A 19374-nucleotide genomic window follows, 5' to 3' on the forward strand; every position below is an offset into this window, starting at 1 on the left:
GGATCACAACGCACAGCCACAGATGAGGCCTCCCCAGCCCAGGTTGATGTCGTTCCTAATGATACGAAAACAAGCAAAGCTGAAAGCAGAGATTTCTAGTTGCCCGCTCTGCCCTAAGACATACAATGCAAATAAAAGCCTACAAAACTACTCGAGTACACAATTGGCCGTACACAAGAAGCCAAGCAAAGCGTGGTAGAACAACTGGAGGCTCTCAAGTCCAAAGACACACTTCCACCCGTGCCGATAGCCCTCAGCGAGCACAAGCTCTAAAGAGCGAGTCTAACAGTGACCTTCTGACTGATAAATAATCAGAGTGACCTTGCATATATCCCTTCGGTCTGTTAGACTAAATACCTGAGGCATGGAGTACTTAGATTCTGCCAAAAGGGAGGGGCCACCACCACCAAAATAACAAAACTGTACCAAAATAGGATTGTACCGTTGCCATAATTCACTCACTTAAAATTTGAGTAATTATGAAAAGTCTTGACAATTGACTATTAGTCTTACGGCTATCCGTTAGATTTAGCAGTTGTTCCTTGAGTAGAATAGGCAATGAACTCCAAACTGAATTTTCTTCAGCTTTCGGCCATAATAATTCGAATTTTAATCATAAGGGTCAATAAAGTGGGGGTTCTTCATTTGTCCGACTCAATATAACACAGATTCAAAGTCATCACCAAAAGAAGAAACAACTAAAGTTTACGAGGCGCGACATCAGATAGTATACTAGCATTTGTGTGTACGAGTAATGTTGTGTATTAAGGGTCTGACTCTACTAAGCTACATATTCATAAACATTTCTCTCATTTTCGGCCCGCTTCAGGAACTCCTTCTCAATGAGTGCGTCAATCTCCTTCTTAATAGAAGCGACACTTGGTTGAAATCTGGTCCTCACTTGCTCAATAGTCTCCTGGACAACTGAATTGTGGTTGAGCCTAAAACAGGATAACTTTAATGCAACAAAAATCGTAAAAGCGTTTTGTGGGCGCAGCGGGGTAGCATCCGATCCGGTTTATATTACAAAAGGATGTTACTCATTGTCAATTGCAATAAAGCAAACGGAACAAATTTGGTATGATCAAAGTTAGCAATTTGATGTACGCGTACGAAATATTGTTGTTCAAAACATCCACATTTTATTTGGCGGACCCGAACTTTGAGTCCAATTTTGCCCGCAAGATCTATTTCAAAAGTGGTTGAAAAGCTCTTGAAAACTTAAGTCGATCTTAGAAGAGACATTTTTAACGTCATTTTTCAAACATGCCCGGCAGATTGCCGGAAAATAGCCGCCGTTGATTCCAATAAGCATGATTGGGATAGAAATAACAGAAGATATTGAAAAAAAAAAGATTTTTGTACACAAACATTTTTTTAAGTTCGATTTATTTTGATGGCATTTCGTATTTGAACATACTTCTGTTTCTTAAAGAGAGGCTACAGGGGCTACTATCAATACCAATAAGCATAAAAGACGGTAACTAATACTTATAGGAACGACGTTCAAATAGCGGGCATCTAAAATTGGGCTTTATGGGTTTATCCCGTTTCTATTTCTGACATCCATTTTTGTACTAACTCTGTTCATTTTGAATTGCTTTGCTGAGCAACTGATGTTCAAAATCACTTTTAGTAGAATGAGAGAAGAGAGAAACTAGCCTAGAGAAGTCAAAAAGATTTCACGCAAAATGTTGAAAAGGCGGCAAAATGAGGTAAAGCGAAACATTTTTTTATTCGACGAAGTAAAAAACACAGCAGGACAAGTCCTGACGCACAATTCAAAGAATTTTAATTGACTAAACAGAAAACTAGACCAAGAACGGAATATGAATGGATTGGGAAAACCATTTAGAAAAAAATCCGATCCAAAAAAATCGAAAAAATTGTAAAAATCAAAGTGAAATTGCCGCATGTGAAAAAACCACTAGCGAGAAAGCGAGATTTTGTTCAAACGCCGTTTTCTCACTCTACTTAAAATTTAGAGCGAAAAAATTTCACGCCGCAAAACCACTTGCTTTTTCGCTCCACTTCCTGTTTCGGCGTGACCAAAATCACTACTCCAATTTGACTTCAAAAATCATGAAAATGTGTGAACAGATCTTAAAAAAAAACATAGCCGAAGAATTCCGGAACCGACTCGAAGTAGAAATCTGACTATTCTCATTAATCAAATGCATCCCCAGCATATTACCAATCGACAGACAGTGTAACCAATTCACAAAGAAAAGTCTGGAGAATTGGAAACTTGACAAAGGACAAATTCAAAAAATATTATTCTCTAAAAATCCCAACAAAATTCTCAAATTCTCAACAAAAAGATAACATGCAGCTTCCCATCCGTAACTCACAGAAATCGATTAGTTATATATTTCGCTAGATCAATCGCCCACCTAGTACTTGCAGAAACGTTAAACAACAAACTAAAAAAAGAAAAACTCTTTAACGAATTAGAGTTTTGTATAATTTGTTTAAATGAAAACTGCCCTGCTAAGCCTTCAAAAGCAAATTCATTGTATCGAAACCTACAAAAATGCTCCTTATTGAGAAAAAGTTACCAACAAAAACATTAAATTGGAAGAAATAGGCAAAAAACATAGAAAAAAAGACAAAAAGTGGCCAAAATTTGCTCTGATTTACTCAATTTTCTTCAACAAAAACAACTCGAAACTAATATCAATCACAATGAGAGACATCCAAAAGAACTACAACAACTGACTTTCACTAGAGAACTCCCCAAATGCTATCAAAGGTTGAGGAAGAATAGAAACGACATTTAAAACCAAATTGAACAAAAACGAGAAAAAGGTGTTTTTTAAATTTTACAACAAAAATAAAGCGAAATAAAGTTACTTTGAGCAAATCAAGCAATGAAATGCTCGCTAAATAATGGGCAAGTCATAACAAGCTAAAAAAATTGTCTACGAATGAAAAAAACGAAAAATAGCAAAAAATTGAAATAAGTTGTTAAAAAATTCTCAATTTTTCTGTCATTTTTCTTCAGAAAAAAAATGTTTTATACCAAGAAAAATTTAATTAATTTGTATCCCTCATATTCCTTGAGTAACGAGTTTCTATGCAAATTGCACTTAAAGCAGTAAAACAAATTAAAAGGCCAAAATACATTAAATTTCGTCGAAAAACCAGCAAAACTGATCAAAAAATCAAAAACCTCCAAATTTGCATAAAACTCAAATTAACTACTTGAAACCTTCAATTCCAATCAGAACGAGCCAAAATCCAATACAATATCATATAACGCGTTTCATTTCCCGCTCCAAAATTCACTCCAATAAAATTGATTAAAAAAGGACTTCTCCAATACTCCTCTTCGAGTCGTAAAAAAAAAGACAGCGCCCCAATACAATTCAAATTCTTTGAATTGTAAAAAAAATAGGAGCGCTATAATAGCCGGTTGAGAAGATGAGGGCGGCTATTAAAAAATATATATCCGAAGCTTGAGGTTCCAAAATTTCTGATCTTCTCAGCATTCGTATGTCCAGAAGAAAAAGCGGTACTTATAAATATACACTACGGTACAAAAAGCTACCTACACCACGATTTCTGCTTGAATTAGGCGTGAAATTGAGAAGTTTTAGAAGATTCCATTTCCCCTTTTCTCTACCTGGTTAGGAAAGATGCTTATACCACTGCCGTCTTTTTGCCAAGTAATTCGGCTTGAAATCGCCAAAAAATGCACTGCGAGCTTATTTCTCAACAAGGTGATGATCATGTGCTTGGATAAAGGAGTGTCAGCAACTTCTTCAAAGAAGAGGAGTATGAGAGTATAAGCTATAAGCTAATGACATTGAGAGCATATAGGCTAGATCTGAATGCACCTATAAATATGAGCAATCTTGAACCAGTGAATAAAATCGACAGTTTATCGGAAACTTGAAAAAATGTCTCAAATTAACAACGAAATTGCTACAATTGTCACTATAAACGTGTACGTGTAAACTACACAAACTGCTTGACGTTACAAAACCGAGGCCAAAACAAAGCATTACTAGATAATTGATTTGAACTGAAAATGTTGCTTTACCTATGTTTCTGACGCATTTCAAGCAACTTTCAGGTATACGTAGCGTTCCCGTACCATAGTAGACTTGAAGTGTATATGCGCATTAGACATAACCAGATATCGGTAACATACAATTTCAAACAAAATCAACAAAAGTTGGGGGGCTTGCTCTCAAAAACATAGCCGGCAGATTGCCGGAATAGCTGCGAAAGAATAGACCTGCGTGCCATATAATAGAAACAGATTTAAATTGAAAAAAAATCGACGCCGCTCAAAAAACTAGGTAAAAAACATTCAGCGATAAATTAATTAAGCTTGTTAAAATTCATTCCGCAGAAGCCTTTTATTAGGTACCTTTACTGCACATATGAGTTCCTTTGACCTTAAACTAATTTAAATTAAACTCAACTTTTAAAGTGGAAAAGTCATTTTATTGAGTGAGGTAAGTCACGTATGATAAAAATCTAATCACGCAAATAACCTAAAAACGTTCGCTATAGCGAGTGAGAAATGACGTCACGCGCGCAAATGCCGTTAGTGACAGGAAGAAGTCATTCAGAAAATTTGACTTTTTCAGCTTTGCTGTGTGAACAAATGTAAAACGAAAAAGAGCGTCAGACGACGAAACAGAAAACATAGCAGGACAAGTCCTGACGTACAATTCAAAGGATTTTCATTGACTAAACAGCAAAACTAGACTTAGGATGGACTATGAGTGAATTGAGGAGACCATTTTAGAAAAAAAAACAGATAAAAAAATAAGAAAAAAAACAGATAATCAATGTCAAAATGCCGCATGTGAACCAAAAAAAACCACTAGCGAGAAAAGAAAAATTAATTCAAACAAAAAACTAGGTCTAGAATGAGCTGTGAATGAATTGGGAAAACCATTTAGAAAAAAATGCGATCCAAAAAATCGAAAAAAAAAAACAGTAAACATCAGATTGAAATTGCCGCATGTGAACAAAAAAACCAATACCGAGAAACCGAATTTTTGTTCAAACACCGTTTTCTCACTCTACTTTAAAATTAGAGCGAAATAAATTCACGCCGCAAAACCACTCGCTTTTTCGCTCCATTTCCTGTTTCAGCGTGACCAAAATCACTACTTCAATTTGACTTCAAAAATCATGAAAATGTGTGAACAGATCTTTAAAAAAAAGACAGCGCCCCAATACAATTCAAATTCTTTGAATTGTAAAAACCAAGAGCACCGCAAAATAGCTTCGCTCAGCTTACAGCTTCGCAGCTATAATAAACAGAAAATTTTTTAATTAAATGCTGAGATGTTAGATTTTGATCAAGAATCTGTTTCAATTAGCAGTTCTCAAAAATCATACAATTAGCTGTTCTCAAAAATCATACAATTAGCTGTTCTCAAAAAGACTACACTTCTCAAACGCTCAGCCCTCATTGGGGTTCGAACCAGCGACCTCCAGGGTAACAGTCTGACATCTTTAGCAACTTAGCTACATCGGGTTTGATGTTCACCCGCTCAAAATCGCATTTATATAGCAACAAACAATAAGAGCAACTGAAATTCCTCAAAATAATGAAATGAAACCTAAAAAAATTATAGAATGTTCTCGAAAAAAGCGCAAAAACGGTCAAGCAAAGATTTTGCATAAAACCGACCAACACGTTTACAATAATTGCTTCAAACTTTCTTTGTTCGAGAGCAATTAAAAAGTCAATTTCAGATTGGAGAAGTCATTTTTGAGAGTCAGGTAATTTGATGATAAACAGTACTTTGATTCAGCAATTTCAATGACTAAACTAACAACTAGACCTAGAATAGACTATGAATTGATTGATGAACCCATTTGGAAAAGAATCAGATAAAAAAATTAAAAAACAGTGAAAATCGATGTCAAATTGCAGCGTGTGAACAAAATATCACTATTCGAGAAAACAAATTGTTGTTCAAGCACGAAAAAATTTCCCACCGCAAAACCACTTGCTTTTCTGCTCCACTTCATTTGTCGGTGTGACCGAAATCATCACTCCAATTTGAGTTCAAAATTCATGAAAATGTGCGAACAGATCTTAATAAAAGACAGCGCCCCAATACAATTCAAACTTCTTGAATTATAAAAAACCAAGAGAAGGTCAATGAGAGCATCGGCTATCGCTTTGCGGCTATTGATTAGGTGACGAAATCACAATCTCATATCAGTAGGAGCAGAGACAATCAGTGGATCTTCATCTATTCATGTTCTACAGTGTAACGTATTATGACCATAATTAGTCTGTTATTAGAAGAACAACGGTTAACTTCGATCCAGGACTTCAGTCTGGACATCAACTCCCTTAACATAGCCAACAGATTGCCGGAAAAGCTGCTAAAGAATAGACTTACGTGCCGTATAATAGATAAAAAACAAATACAGATCTAAATTTAAAAAAAATCGACGCCCTTCAAAAAGCTATTTAAAAGAACTCAGCGATAAATTAATAAAGCTTGTTAATAGTCATTCCACAGAAGCCTTTTATTGTGGACCTTTACTGCACATATGAGTCCCTTTGACCTTAAACAAATTCAAATTCAACTTGAGTTTTAAAGCGCAAAAGTCTTTTTTCTTTTGAGTGAGGCAAGTCACGTATGATCAAAATATAATCACGCAAATGAAATTAAAATCTTTGCTAGAGAGAGAATGAGTAATGACGTCACGCGCGCAAACGGCGTAAGTGAGAGGATGAAATCACTCAGAAGTTGATTTTTCCAGCTTTGCTGTGTGAACAAATGTAAAACGAAAAAACGCGTCAGACCACAAAACAAAAAAGCATAGGACAAGTCCTGAGGTACATTACAAAGCATTTTCATTGACTACACGAAAAACTAGACTTAAAACGGACTACGAGTGAAATGGGAAAACCATTTCTAAAGAATCAGATAAATTTTAAAAAATTGTTAAAATGCCGCAGGTGAGCAAAAACACAAGCGAGAAATAGAAAATGAGTACAAACAAAAAACTAAGCCTAGAAAGAAGGAACAAGGAACTACTCTTTTTGATATCAATTTGAGGCGGAAAAATAAAACAATCGTCAAAAAATTGCAAAAATTAGGCAAAAATCAGCAAAAAACATGAAAAACCTCCGAATTAGCATAAATTTTTGTTTGAATTTCTAGAAACCTTAAAACCACTACTAAAACCAGCCTAAACGTGGAATGAAATCATAACCAAGCCCCTTAACCAAAAAAGTTAAAAGAATACTGTTTTAAAATGCCGCACAAGAACAAAAATATTCTCGCTCTCTAGAAAACAGCGAATTGAACAAAAAACCAGTCTTTTTCGCTCCACTCGTCATTTTGTTCAGCAACAAAATTACGTTTCATTTCCTGCCTCCAAAAACCTCCAAAAAAATTGATTAAAAAACATACCCAACTAACATCGGACGAATTGGTCTCAAACGACCGGCGAGTGGTTGGCTTCGCCAGTAGCTAGCCACAGTTAAATGCGGATAGCTTTAGCTTGATTCGACTCTTCAGCTTTTAGTTTTCTATCCTTGTTAGTAAATAAATCAAATAAGATATTTTAAAAATTTACAAAAATTTGCAAAATCTAAAAGAAAAGCTTCCAAATATTGCAGTGAAAAAGTTCATAACTACATTTTGTCTCAGGAGTTATGTCAAGTAACCCATCTGCAAGAGTTGAAAAACTTCGTTGGCCAGTAATGATCGTTAAACCCAGAAAAGGACAAAAATATTCAAAAACTTTGAGAACAATTGCAAATTTTAACAAAACCTTGCCAATAATCAAGATATTAATATCTTCAAAACAATTTCGTTGTCTCAAGAGACTATCCAGTATATCTATTTCAAGCTTTAACTAGTTCGACTGGCTCATAAAGATCCATAAACTTGGAACAAGATAAAAATTATCCGAAAGGTTGAAAAAAAATTATCAAAATTTCTAAAGCTGGAGTCATTAAAATATTGATAACCATTCCATTACCTCTAAAGACTACGCGACAGCTTATCATCAAACCTTTGAGAATGTCCCTAGAACGCTGGTGCCAGAAAAATGATAAAAAATTCAAAAACATTCAAAAACGGCGTTAGTGAGAGGATGAAGTCATTCAGAAAAGTTGAGTTTTCCAGCTTTGCTGTGTGAGCAAATGTAAAACGAAAAACCGCGTCAGACGACAAAACAAAAAAAAAACGAAGCAGGACAAGTCCTGAAGTACATTACAAAGCATTTTCATTGACTAAACGAAAAACTAGACTTGAAACGGACTACGAGTGAAATGGGAAAACCATTTCTAAAGAATCAGATAAATTTTTAAAAAATTATTTTAAAATGCCGCATGTGAGCAAAAACACAAGCGGGAAATAGAAAATGAGTACAAACAAAAAATTTTGATATCAATTTGAGGCAGTAAAATAAAACAATCGTCAAAAAATTGCAGAAATTAGGCAAAAAATCAGCAAAAAACATGAAAAACCTCCGAATTAGCATAAATTTTTGTTTGAATTTCTAGAAACCTTAAAACCACTACTGAAACCAGCCTAAACGTGGAACGAAATCATAACCAAGCCCCTTAACCAAAAAAATTAAAAGAATACTGTTTTAAAATGCCACACAAGAACAAAATATTCTCGATCTCTAGAAAAGAGCGAATTGAACAAAAAACCAGTCTTTTTCGCTCCACTCGTCAGTATGTTCAGCAAAAAAATTACGTTTCATTTCCTGCCTCCAAAAACCTTTCCAAAAAAATTGATTAAAAAACATACCCAACTAACATCGGACGAATTGGTCTCAAACGACCGGCGAGTGGTTGGCTTCGCCAGTAGCTAGCCACAATTTAGTGCGGATAGCTTTAGCTTGATTCGACTCTTCAGCTTTTAGTTTTCTATCCTTGTTAGTAAATGAATCAAATAAGATATTTTAAAAATTTACAAAAATTTGCAAAATCTAAAAGAAAAGCTTCCAAATATTGCAGTAAAAAAGTTCATAACTACACTTTGTCTCAGGAGTTATGTCAAGTAACCCATCTGCAAGAGTTGAAAAACTTCGTTGGCCAGTAATGATCGTTAAACCCAGAAAAGGACAAAAATATTCAAAATTTTGAGAACAATTGCAAATTTTAACAAAACCTTGCCAATAATCAAGATATTAATATCTTCAAAACAATTTCGTTGTCTCAAGAGACTATCCAGTATAACTATTTCAAGCTTTAACTAGTTCGACTGGCTCATAAAGATCCATAAACTTGGAACAAAATAAAAATTATCCGAAAGGTTGAAAAAAAATTATCAAAATTTCTAAAGCTGGAGTCATTAAAATATTGATAACCATTCCATTACCTCTAAAGACTACGCGACAGCTTATCATCAAACCTTTGAGAATGTCCCTAGAACCCTGGTGCCAGAAAAATTACAAAAAATTCAAAAAAAATAAAAACGGCATTAGTGAGAGGAGGAAGTCATTCAGAAAAGTTGAGTTTTCTAGCTTTGCTGTGAGAACAAATGTAAAACGAAAAACCGCGTCAGACAAAACAAAAAAAACAAAGCAAGACAAGTCCTTTCGTACATTTCAGAGCATTTTCATTGACTAAACGAAAAATTAGACTTAGAACGTACGAGTGAACTGGGAAAACCATTTCTAAAGAATCAGATAAATTTTAAAAAAAAAAGAAAATCAAGTCAAAATGCCGCATGTGAGCAAAAAACACAAGCGAGAAATAGAAAATGAGTACAAACAAAAAACTAAGCCTAGAAAGAAGGAACAATGAACTACTCTTTTTGATATCAATTTGAGGCGGAAAAATAAAACAATCGTCAAAAAATTGCAAAAATTAGGCAAAAATCAGCAAAAAACATGAAAAACCTCCGAATTAGCATAAATTTTTGTTTGAATTTCTAGAAACCTTAAAACCACTACTAAAACCAGCCTAAACGTGGAATGAAATCATAACCAAGCCCCTTAACCAAAAAAGTTAAAAGAATACTGTTTTAAAATGCCGCACAAGAACAAAAATATTCTCGCTCTCTAGAAAACAGCGAATTGAACAAAAAACCAGTCTTTTTCGCTCCACTTGTCATTTTGTTCAGCAACAAAATTACGTTTCATTTCCTGCCTCCAAAAACCTCCAAAAAAATTGATTAAAAAACATACCCAACTAAAATCGGACGAATTGGTCTCAAACGACCGGCGAGTGGTTGGCTTCGCCAGTAGCTAGCCACAGTTAAGTGCGGATAGCTTTAGCTTGATTCGACTCTTCAGCTTTTAGTTTTCTATCCTTGTTAGTAAATAAATCAAATAAGATATTTTAAAAATTTACAAAAATTTGCAAAATCTAAAAGAAAAGCTTCCAAATATTGCAGTGAAAAAGTTCATAACTACATTTTGTCTCAGGAGTTATGTCAAGTAACCCATCTGCAAGAGTTGAAAAACTTCGTTGGCCAGTAATGATCGTTAAACCCAGAAAAGGACAAAAATATTCAAAAACTTTGAGAACAATTGCAAATTTTAACAAAACCTTGCCAATAATCAAGATATTAATATCTTCAAAACAATTTCGTTGTCTCAAGAGACTATCCAGTATATCTATTTCAAGCTTTAACTAGTTCGACTGGCTCATAAAGATCCATAAACTTGGAACAAGATAAAAATTATCCGAAAGGTTGAAAAAAAATTATCAAAATTTCTAAAGCTGGAGTCATTAAAATATTGATAACCATTCCATTACCTCTAAAGACTACGCGACAGCTTATCATCAAACCTTTGAGAATGTCCCTAGAACGCTGGTGCCAGAAAAATGATAAAAAATTCAAAAACGGCGTTAGTGAGAGGATGAAGTCATTCAGAAAAGTTGAGTTTTCCAGCTTTGCTGTGTGAGCAAATGTAAAACGAAAAACCGCGTCAGACGACAAAACAAAAAAAAACGAAGCAGGACAAGTCCTGAAGTACATTACAAAGCATTTTCATTGACTAAACGAAAAACTAGACTTGAAACGGACTACGAGTGAAATGGGAAAACCATTTCTAAAGAATCAGATAAATTTAAAAAAAATTATTTTAAAATGCCGCATGTGAGCAAAAACACAAGCGAGAAATAGAAAATGAGTACAAACAAAAAATTTTGATATCAATTTGAGGCAGTAAAATAAAACAATCGTCAAAAAATTGCAGAAATTAGGCAAAAAATCAGCAAAAAACATGAAAAACCTCCGAATTAGCATAAATTTTTGTTTGAATTTCTAGAAACCTTAAAACCACTACTAAAACCAGCCTAAACGTGGAACGAAATCATAACCAAGCCCCTTAACCAAAAAAATTAAAAGAATACTGTTTTAAAATGCCACACAAGAACAAAATATTCTCGATCTCTAGAAAAGAGCGAATTGAACAAAAAACCAGTCTTTTTCGCTCCACTCGTCAGTATGTTCAGCAACAAAATTACGTTTCATTTCCTGCCTCCAAAAACCTTTCCAAAAAAATTGATTAAAAAACATACCCAACTAACATCGGACGAATTGGTCTCAAACGACCGGCGAGTGGTTGGCTTCGCCAGTAGCTAGCCACAATTTAGTGCGGATAGCTTTAGCTTGATTCGACTCTTCAGCTTTTAGTTTTCTATCCTTGTTAGTAAATGAATCAAATAAGATATTTTAAAAATTTACAAAAATTTGCAAAATCTAAAAGAAAAGCTTCCAAATATTGCAGTAAAAAAGTTCATAACTACATTTTGTCTCAGGAGTTATGTCAAGTAACCCATCTGCAAGAGTTGAAAAACTTCGTTGGCCAGTAATGATCGTTAAACCCAGAAAAGGACAAAAATATTCAAAATTTTGAGAACAATCGCAAATTTTAACAAAACCTTGCCAATAATCAAGATATTAATATCTTCAAAACAATTTCGTTGTCTCAAGAGACTATCCAGTATATCTATTTCAAGCTTTAACTAGTTCGACTGGCTCATAAAGATCCATAAACTTGGAACAAAATAAAAATTATCCGAAAGGTTGAAAAAAAATTATCAAAATTTCTAAAGCTGGAGTCATTAAAATATTGATAACCATTCCATTACCTCTAAAGACTACTCGACAGCTTATCATCAAACCTTTGAGAATGTCTCTAGAACCCTGGTGCCAGAAAAATTACAAAAAATTCAAAAAAAAAAATAAAAACGGCATTAGTGAGAGGAGGAAGTCATTCAGAAAAGTTGAGTTTTCTAGCTTTGCTGTGTGAACAAATGTAAAACGAAAAACCGCGTCAGACAAAACAAAAAAAAACAAAGCAAGACAAGTCCTTTCGTACATTTCAGAGCATTTTCATTGACTAAACGAAAAATTAGACTTAGAACGTACGAGTGAACTGGGAAAACCATTTCTAAAGAATCAGATAAATTTTAAAAAAAAGAAAATCAAGTCAAAATGCCGCATGTGAGCAAAAAACACAAGCGAGAAATAGAAAATTTGTTCAAACAAGAAAACTAGGCCTAGAATGAACTACGAATGGATTGGGACAACCATTAAAAAATGCGATCAAAAAAATCGAAAAATAATAAAAATCAAAGTGAAATTGCCGCAAGTGAGCACAAAACCACTACCGAGAGAGCGATTTTTTGTTCAAAAACCGTTTTCTCACTCTACTTTAAAATTAGAGCGAAAAAAATTGACGCCGCAAAACCACTCGTGTTCTCGCTCCAATTGCTCTTTTGGCGTGATCAAAATCACTACTCCAATTTGACTTCATAAATCATGAAAACGTTTGAACAGATCTTAAAAAACAGAGCCGAAGCAATTCCGGAAACAACTCGAAGTGGAAATCCAATTAAACGCCATCCAACGAACCATCAGAATAAACGTGCTTCTACTAATTTATGATTATTCTGAAACAACACCAAAAAAATGTGAAAAAAATCAAATCTGTTAAAATATGATGAAAAATCTGATCGATTTTTATAAATTGAGATACCAAAACAACTGTTTCTGCCAAAATTACTTCATGAAAACAACTAGTACCTACTAAAACCACTTAAGAGGAGTTTTTAAAAACATTTGAAGCCAAATCACGAGAAAAAAAGCTCTTACAAACAACTTGGACTAAACTGGAAAAAGTTAAACATACCCGGCAGATTGCCGGAAAATAGCCGCCGTTGATTCCAATGAGCATGATTGGGATTGAAAGAATAGAAGATATCGACAAAAGATTTTTGTACAAAAACATTTTTTAAGTCCGATATATTTTGACGGCATTTCGTAGTTGAACATACTTCTGTTTCTTAGAGAGAGGCTACAAGGGCTACTATCAATACCAATAGGCATAAGAGATGGTAACTAAGACTTCAAACAGCGGGCATCTAAAATTGGGCTTTATGAGTTTATCCCGTTTCTATTTCTGACTTCAATTTTTTATTCTGACTCTGTTCAATTTGAATTGCTTTGCTGAGCACCTGATGTTCAAATTCCCTTTCAGCAGAATGAGAGAAGAGAGAAACTAGCCTAGAGAAGCCAAAAAGATTTCACGCAAAATGCTGAAAAAGCGGCAAAATGGTAAAGCGAAAAAAAGTTCGGCGAAGTAAAAAAAAAAATAGGAGCGCTATAATAGCCGGCTGAGAAGATGAGGGCGGCTATTAATAAGTTTTTTAATATCACAAAAGAACATAAATACGAAGAAAAAATTCAGCCAACAGGGTATCCAGATACTGATATAAGACAATAGTATAGTAGTCAAGTTATAATAGGCTAAGAATCTTGCCCTAAAAACAAGGAAAAGCAGCAAAAAAAATTTCAGAGAAAATGTTTCAGTTTTCGCAGTTTGTCATATTTCTCAACAAAAAATGCTTCATATTACTAAAACTGTCACTACTTTTTGATATCAATTTCAGGCATTAAAATAAAACAATCGTCGAAAAACAGCCAAAAAATTAGGCGAAAAATCAGCAAAAAACATGAAAAACCTCCGAATTAGCATAAATTTTTGTTTGAATTTCTAGACATCTTAAAACCACTACTAAAACCAGCCTAAACGTGGAACGAAATCATAACCAAGCCCCTTAACCAAAAAAATTAAAAGAATACTGTTTTAAAATGCCGCACAAGAACAAAAATATTCTCGATCTCTAGAAAAGAGCGAATTGAACAAAGAACCAGTCTTTTTCGCTCCACTCGTCAGTATGTTCAGCAACAAAATTACGTTTCATTTCCTGCCTCCAAAAACCTCTCAAAAAAAATTGATTAAAAAACATACCCAACTAACATCGGATGAATTGGTCTCAAACGACCGGCGAGTGGTTGGCTTCGCCAGTAGCTAGCCACAATTTAGTGCGGATAGCTTTAGCTTGATTCGACTCTTCAGCTTTTAGTTTTCTATCCTTGTTAGTAAATAAATCAAATAAGATATTTTAAAAATTTACAAAAATTTGCAAAATCTAAAAGAAAAGCTTCCAAATATTGCAGTAAAAAAGTTCATAACTACATTTTGTCTCAGGAGTTATGTCAAGTAACCCATCTGCAAGAGTTGAAAAACTTCGTTGGCCAGTAATGATCGTTAAACCCAGAAAAGGACAAAAATATTCAAAAATTTTGAGAACAATTGCAAATTTTAACAAAACCTTGCCAATAATCAAGATATTAATATCTTCAAAACAATTTCGTTGTCTCAAGAGACCATCCAGTATATCTATTTCAAGCTTTAACTAGTTCGACTGGCTCATAAAGATCCATAAACTTGGAACAAAATAAAAATTATCCGAAAGGTTGAAAAAATAATTATCAAAATTTCTAAAGCTGGAGTCATTAAAATATTGATAACCATTCCATTACCTCTAAAGACTACGCGACAGCTTATCATCAAACCTTTGAGAATGTCCCTAGAACCCTGGTGCCAGAAAAATTACAAAAAATTCAAAAAAAAATGCCCGCTGGGCGCTACCTGTTATCCCGTTTTTAAGGTCGAAAAGTCAAAAGCGTCAGATGAAAAATCGGTCAAGCGAAAAATCGCATAAAAAAAGACCGACAGGACTAATATAATTGCTACAAACTCCGATTGAGAGCAATCAAAGAGGAGTTCTCCAATAATCTTCTTCGAGTCGTAAAAAAAGACAGCGCCCCAATACAATTCAAATTCTTTGAATTGTAAAAAAACCAAGAGCACCGCAATATAGCTCCGCTCATCTTACAGCTTCGCAGGTTATAGAAAGTCTCCATGTGCTCTAAAATCGACACCGTGCATTCACCTATTTCTAGCGTCTGTCCAAGTGCATTCATATATTTCGAGCCTCCAATTGTTTTTTGACTTAACCAATCAGGTTTTGTTTGTATGGTCTCTTCATGCCTGATTTTAAAACTTAGTATTAATTCTGTATTTAATCACATCATAAATTCTTGGAGTATTAGACGTGTATAGCTTACCTCTTTCTCATCTTCATAATCCGGACGATTGCAGCCTGAATGACATTCTTCCTGTCCTCTTCCACCTGTCTGTCTGTGTGCTGTCTATCCTGTCTCTGCTCAGCCTTGATCGGCATCGTGATTGGAACCTTCACCTTCTTACTAGCACAAACATTACAGTTCGCAAAACTATTCTACCTCGCGCAAAAAATTGATTTTTTATACATAGTGAAATCAATTTGATAATTGACCTTAGTACAAAATTCGCTGTGAATAACTGTCATCTGAGAAGACGTATCCTCCAAATATCAATGTTTAAATATTCTGACAGGTTTAGCAACAGTAATTAACAGAAAACATTAACTAACTTGTGATAATTTTCACTGACGGTAATTTCGGTCGTTTCGTCTTTCTCATCGCCATTACTTGAGAGAATCTTCATTTTGACCAACTGCTGAATCACCTGAGGAAGAAGACAAACAGTAACTCAATGCGAAAACCCACATCACTGCCGTAAGTTCAGATTACGATTTACGCTATCGTTACATTTGCATAATGAATTGAGATGTCCATCTATCTTATATCTTACACTCATTCCTGAAAACTAATCGCAAAGAACTGAAATGTTAAAACCTTCTTCCCCCATCAGCTTTTTTAGGGAAATCAAGAGGGAGTCAGATTTTTCTTGCTGCGAAAGATCACCGCATTTGACAATATATCTTATTAGGTCCCAAAACTGTTAAGAATTCTACTAAAAACCATTGATCAGATCAAGCCGACAAAAATAGAATTTTCGGAAACATCGGATAGCTTCACGAAACTTTGGGCAAAATTTATCCTCTGACGGCAATATCTATTCCTTGATGAAAAGCGACTCTCATCATTTCAATATGAATTTTGGGGTCACAGTGGCACAAAAAGGGCTAAAGGACGAATACGCATGAGTGATTGCAATAGTAATAGTACCTGTATGCTGCTTTCGGAATTGGGGATTCCGCACTCGTGTATGATATGGCCCATTGTGAGGGTGGCACTCTTGTTGAACAGCAATAGAACTCCCATCTGGTACATGGAGGCCACGAACACGTACGTCCTACACATGCACGAATTAATTTAAACATAACCAACTAACGTCGGGCGAATTGCTCTCAAACGACCGACGAGCGGTTGGCCTCAGGGCGCTACCTCTTTATCCCGTTTCTGCAGACAAAAGTCAACTGGGTCAGACAAAAAATCGGCCAAGCGAAAAATTGCATAAAAGACAAACAGGATTAATATATTTGCTACAAAAAGCTTTTGAGAGCAATAAACAATGGTTTCCTAAAAAGTGCCTGTTAGATCATTTATGATAAAAAACATTTCAACTATAACTCATTGATAATGAGGATCAGAGATGATGGCATGACGCCACATAACAGCAGCTGAAGTGCGGCATCAACAAAGAGAAAGAGAGAGAGAGATAAAACGTGAACGAGAAAGAGAAGGAACGGAACCCTAACCGAAAGAGAGAAAGAGACAGGCATATCTTCCATGATTGGATTCGACACTGCAACTTCTAGTTTTCTAACCTCGTTAATAAATAAATCATATAGAAGGCAAAATTAAAAAAGTTTTCAACTTCGTAATAAAGAAAGTTCAAAATCAATTTTTGTCTCGAAAGTTCTGTCAAGTAACCCATCTCCGAGACTTGAAAAGTTTCGTTGGCCAGTAATGGTAGTTAAACTCAGAAAAGGACAAAAAAATGAAGTTTGAAAATTGCAAACTTTAAAAAAATCTTGCTAAAATTCAAGACATTAATACCTTAAGAACAATTTCATTGTCTCAAGAGACTATCCGGTATCCCTGTTTTAAGCCTGAAATAGCTTCACAGGCTCAAAGATCCATACACTTGGATCAGAAAAACTTTCCATAAATTTCACAAAATTTAATTTTATCCAAATTTTACTAAAACTGGAGGAAACAAATGTTGATCACCATCTCATTACTTCTAGAAAATATGCAGCAGCTTTTTATCAAACCTTGGAGGAGGTCCCAGGGCCTCTGTTGCCGGAAAAAATTCAAAAACATGAAAAAATTGCAAAAATTTTGAAAAATTCTTGAAGAACATTTCATTACATCTAAAATTTATGCAGTAACACAATATGAAACACTAAAGGAAGATCCGTGGCGCTTGAGGCTAGCGAAACCTAAATAATGACAAAAAATTTCTACAAAAAACTTTTGAAATAGCAAATTTTATTTAAAAAAATTGCTAAAACTTGTGATATTAAAAGTTGAAAATTAATCCATGACCATCAAAATTTTTCCCGTTACTTATTATCAAACTCTAACGGAGGCTTTTTGACCCTTGAGGCTCAAAAAAATCTGAATAATGACTATAAAAGTCAAAAAATTGGCAAAAAAATATCAAAAATATGCCAAAATTCTTGATGGTAAAATCTTGCAGACATTCCATTTAATCTAGAAGATATTCAATAACCTATTTTCAAACCCTAGAGGAGGTTCCTTCGCTCTTAAGGCTGAAAAAATCTAAAAAAAACGATAAAATATTTCAAAAAAAACTTAAAAAGCAAGTTTTATCAAAAAATAGCTAAAATTTGTCAAATTGAAAAGTTCAAAAACTATTCCATGGCCATTAAAAATTTGCCAGTAACTTATTATCAACCCTATAGGATTTTTTCTGGCCCCTGGGTCTGGAAAGACCTGAATAAGGGGAAAAAATAAGGTAAAAATGTGCAAAAATTGCACGTTTTTTTTTCAAAAAATTGCTGAAATTCGTGATGTTAAAATGTTGAAACCATTCCATTACCACTAGAAACAATTCAGTAACCTATTATCAAACCCTAGAGGAGGTTCTTTGACGCCTAGGATTGATAAAAACAAAAAAGGTCAAAAATTTTCCAAAAAGCTTGAAAAAAATTGCAAAATAGTATAAATTTGCGTTTTTAGCAAGCGGTTGTTCGTCAGTAGCTAGCCTCGGGAGGGGGGGGGGGGGGGGGGTGAACCAGGGGCTGATTGGGGGGCAACACTGGGGTGAGGGGCAACAGCGCGGTGGCGGGGGGTGGGGGCAATAGGGGGGGGGGGGGGAGAGTCAACAGTGGGGGAGTTAACAGTGGGGGTATCTTCAAATTCTAAGAACCGCCCTTCACACCCTAAGTAAAAGTATAAGTCTCCAAAACAGTTTGAGCTGAAAGGCTCTAAGAGTACGTAATGCCCGCTGGGCACTACCTGTTTATCCCGTTTTTGAGGACGAAAAGTCAAAAGCGTCAGACGAAAAATCGGTGAAGCGAAAAATTGGAAAAAAAAGACCGAAAGGACTAATATAATTGCTACAAACTTCAATTGAGAGCAATTAATCAACAATTGATAATTTGCTTAACACTATATTACATACGAACTTCAGAAAAAAACATGGTTCGATTATACTGTCTTAAAGCTATTCTTGTCAGCTTTGGGTTGCTTTAGATGACTAAAGAAAGACCATGCAAAACAAAATGCTTTTCTTGAGATCTACAAAAATAGTTCTTTCACATCATTGGTTCTGCAATTCTGACATTCAAAATAACGATTTTAGAGCAAAAAGGCTTAACCAGAGATTGTTGATTTCAATCGTCAAATATCTGAGCCAAAACACAAATCAGCATGACAAAGCTACTAAGAGTTCCTGAACAAGGTATATAAGGACCCCGAAAAAGACCTCTAGAATAACTTCGCGGTCTTCTTGGCTTTTCTTCCCCAGTGATTCTGGAATTTTTATCGTGGAGGATCTCATAGGACGCTGATAAAAAATCTTTATCGTGTAAGATTTCATCTGGTCTTACACGATAACAATTCTGCCCTACGTGATCTTTAATCGTGTAAGATCTGATAAGATACTTATCAGATCTTAAAAGATAATAATTCAATTTTGCTGAATTGTTATCTTATAAGATCTGAGTCTCAACTAGGTACTGTGGCTCAACTTAGCAGTCCAAGATAGTTTTGGTCTTTGAGAAAATTTTTCAGCTTA

At 34.8% G+C, this 19374-nt stretch overlaps 1 protein-coding gene across 1 annotated transcript in view; it reads right to left on the reverse strand.

Annotated features, from left to right (window-relative positions):
• Positions 1-602: 602 nt before the first annotated feature.
• Positions 603-19374, reverse strand: part of LOC142337758 (cullin-1-like) — a 64257-nt gene continuing 45485 nt past the window's right edge. The window contains exons 11-14 of the mRNA XM_075387254.1: positions 16332-16458; positions 15734-15828; positions 15387-15527; positions 603-941 (exon numbers count right to left, since the gene is read on the reverse strand). Coding sequence (XP_075243369.1) covers positions 782-941; positions 15387-15527; positions 15734-15828; positions 16332-16458 — 523 coding nt within the window. The 3' untranslated portion in view covers positions 603-781. The remainder of the gene's footprint in view (positions 942-15386; positions 15528-15733; positions 15829-16331; positions 16459-19374) is intronic.

Source organism: Convolutriloba macropyga, chromosome 4 (assembly GCF_964194025.1).
Source record: "Convolutriloba macropyga chromosome 4, txConMacr16.3, whole genome shotgun sequence".
Classification (NCBI taxonomy): Eukaryota; Metazoa; Xenacoelomorpha; order Acoela; family Convolutidae; genus Convolutriloba; species Convolutriloba macropyga.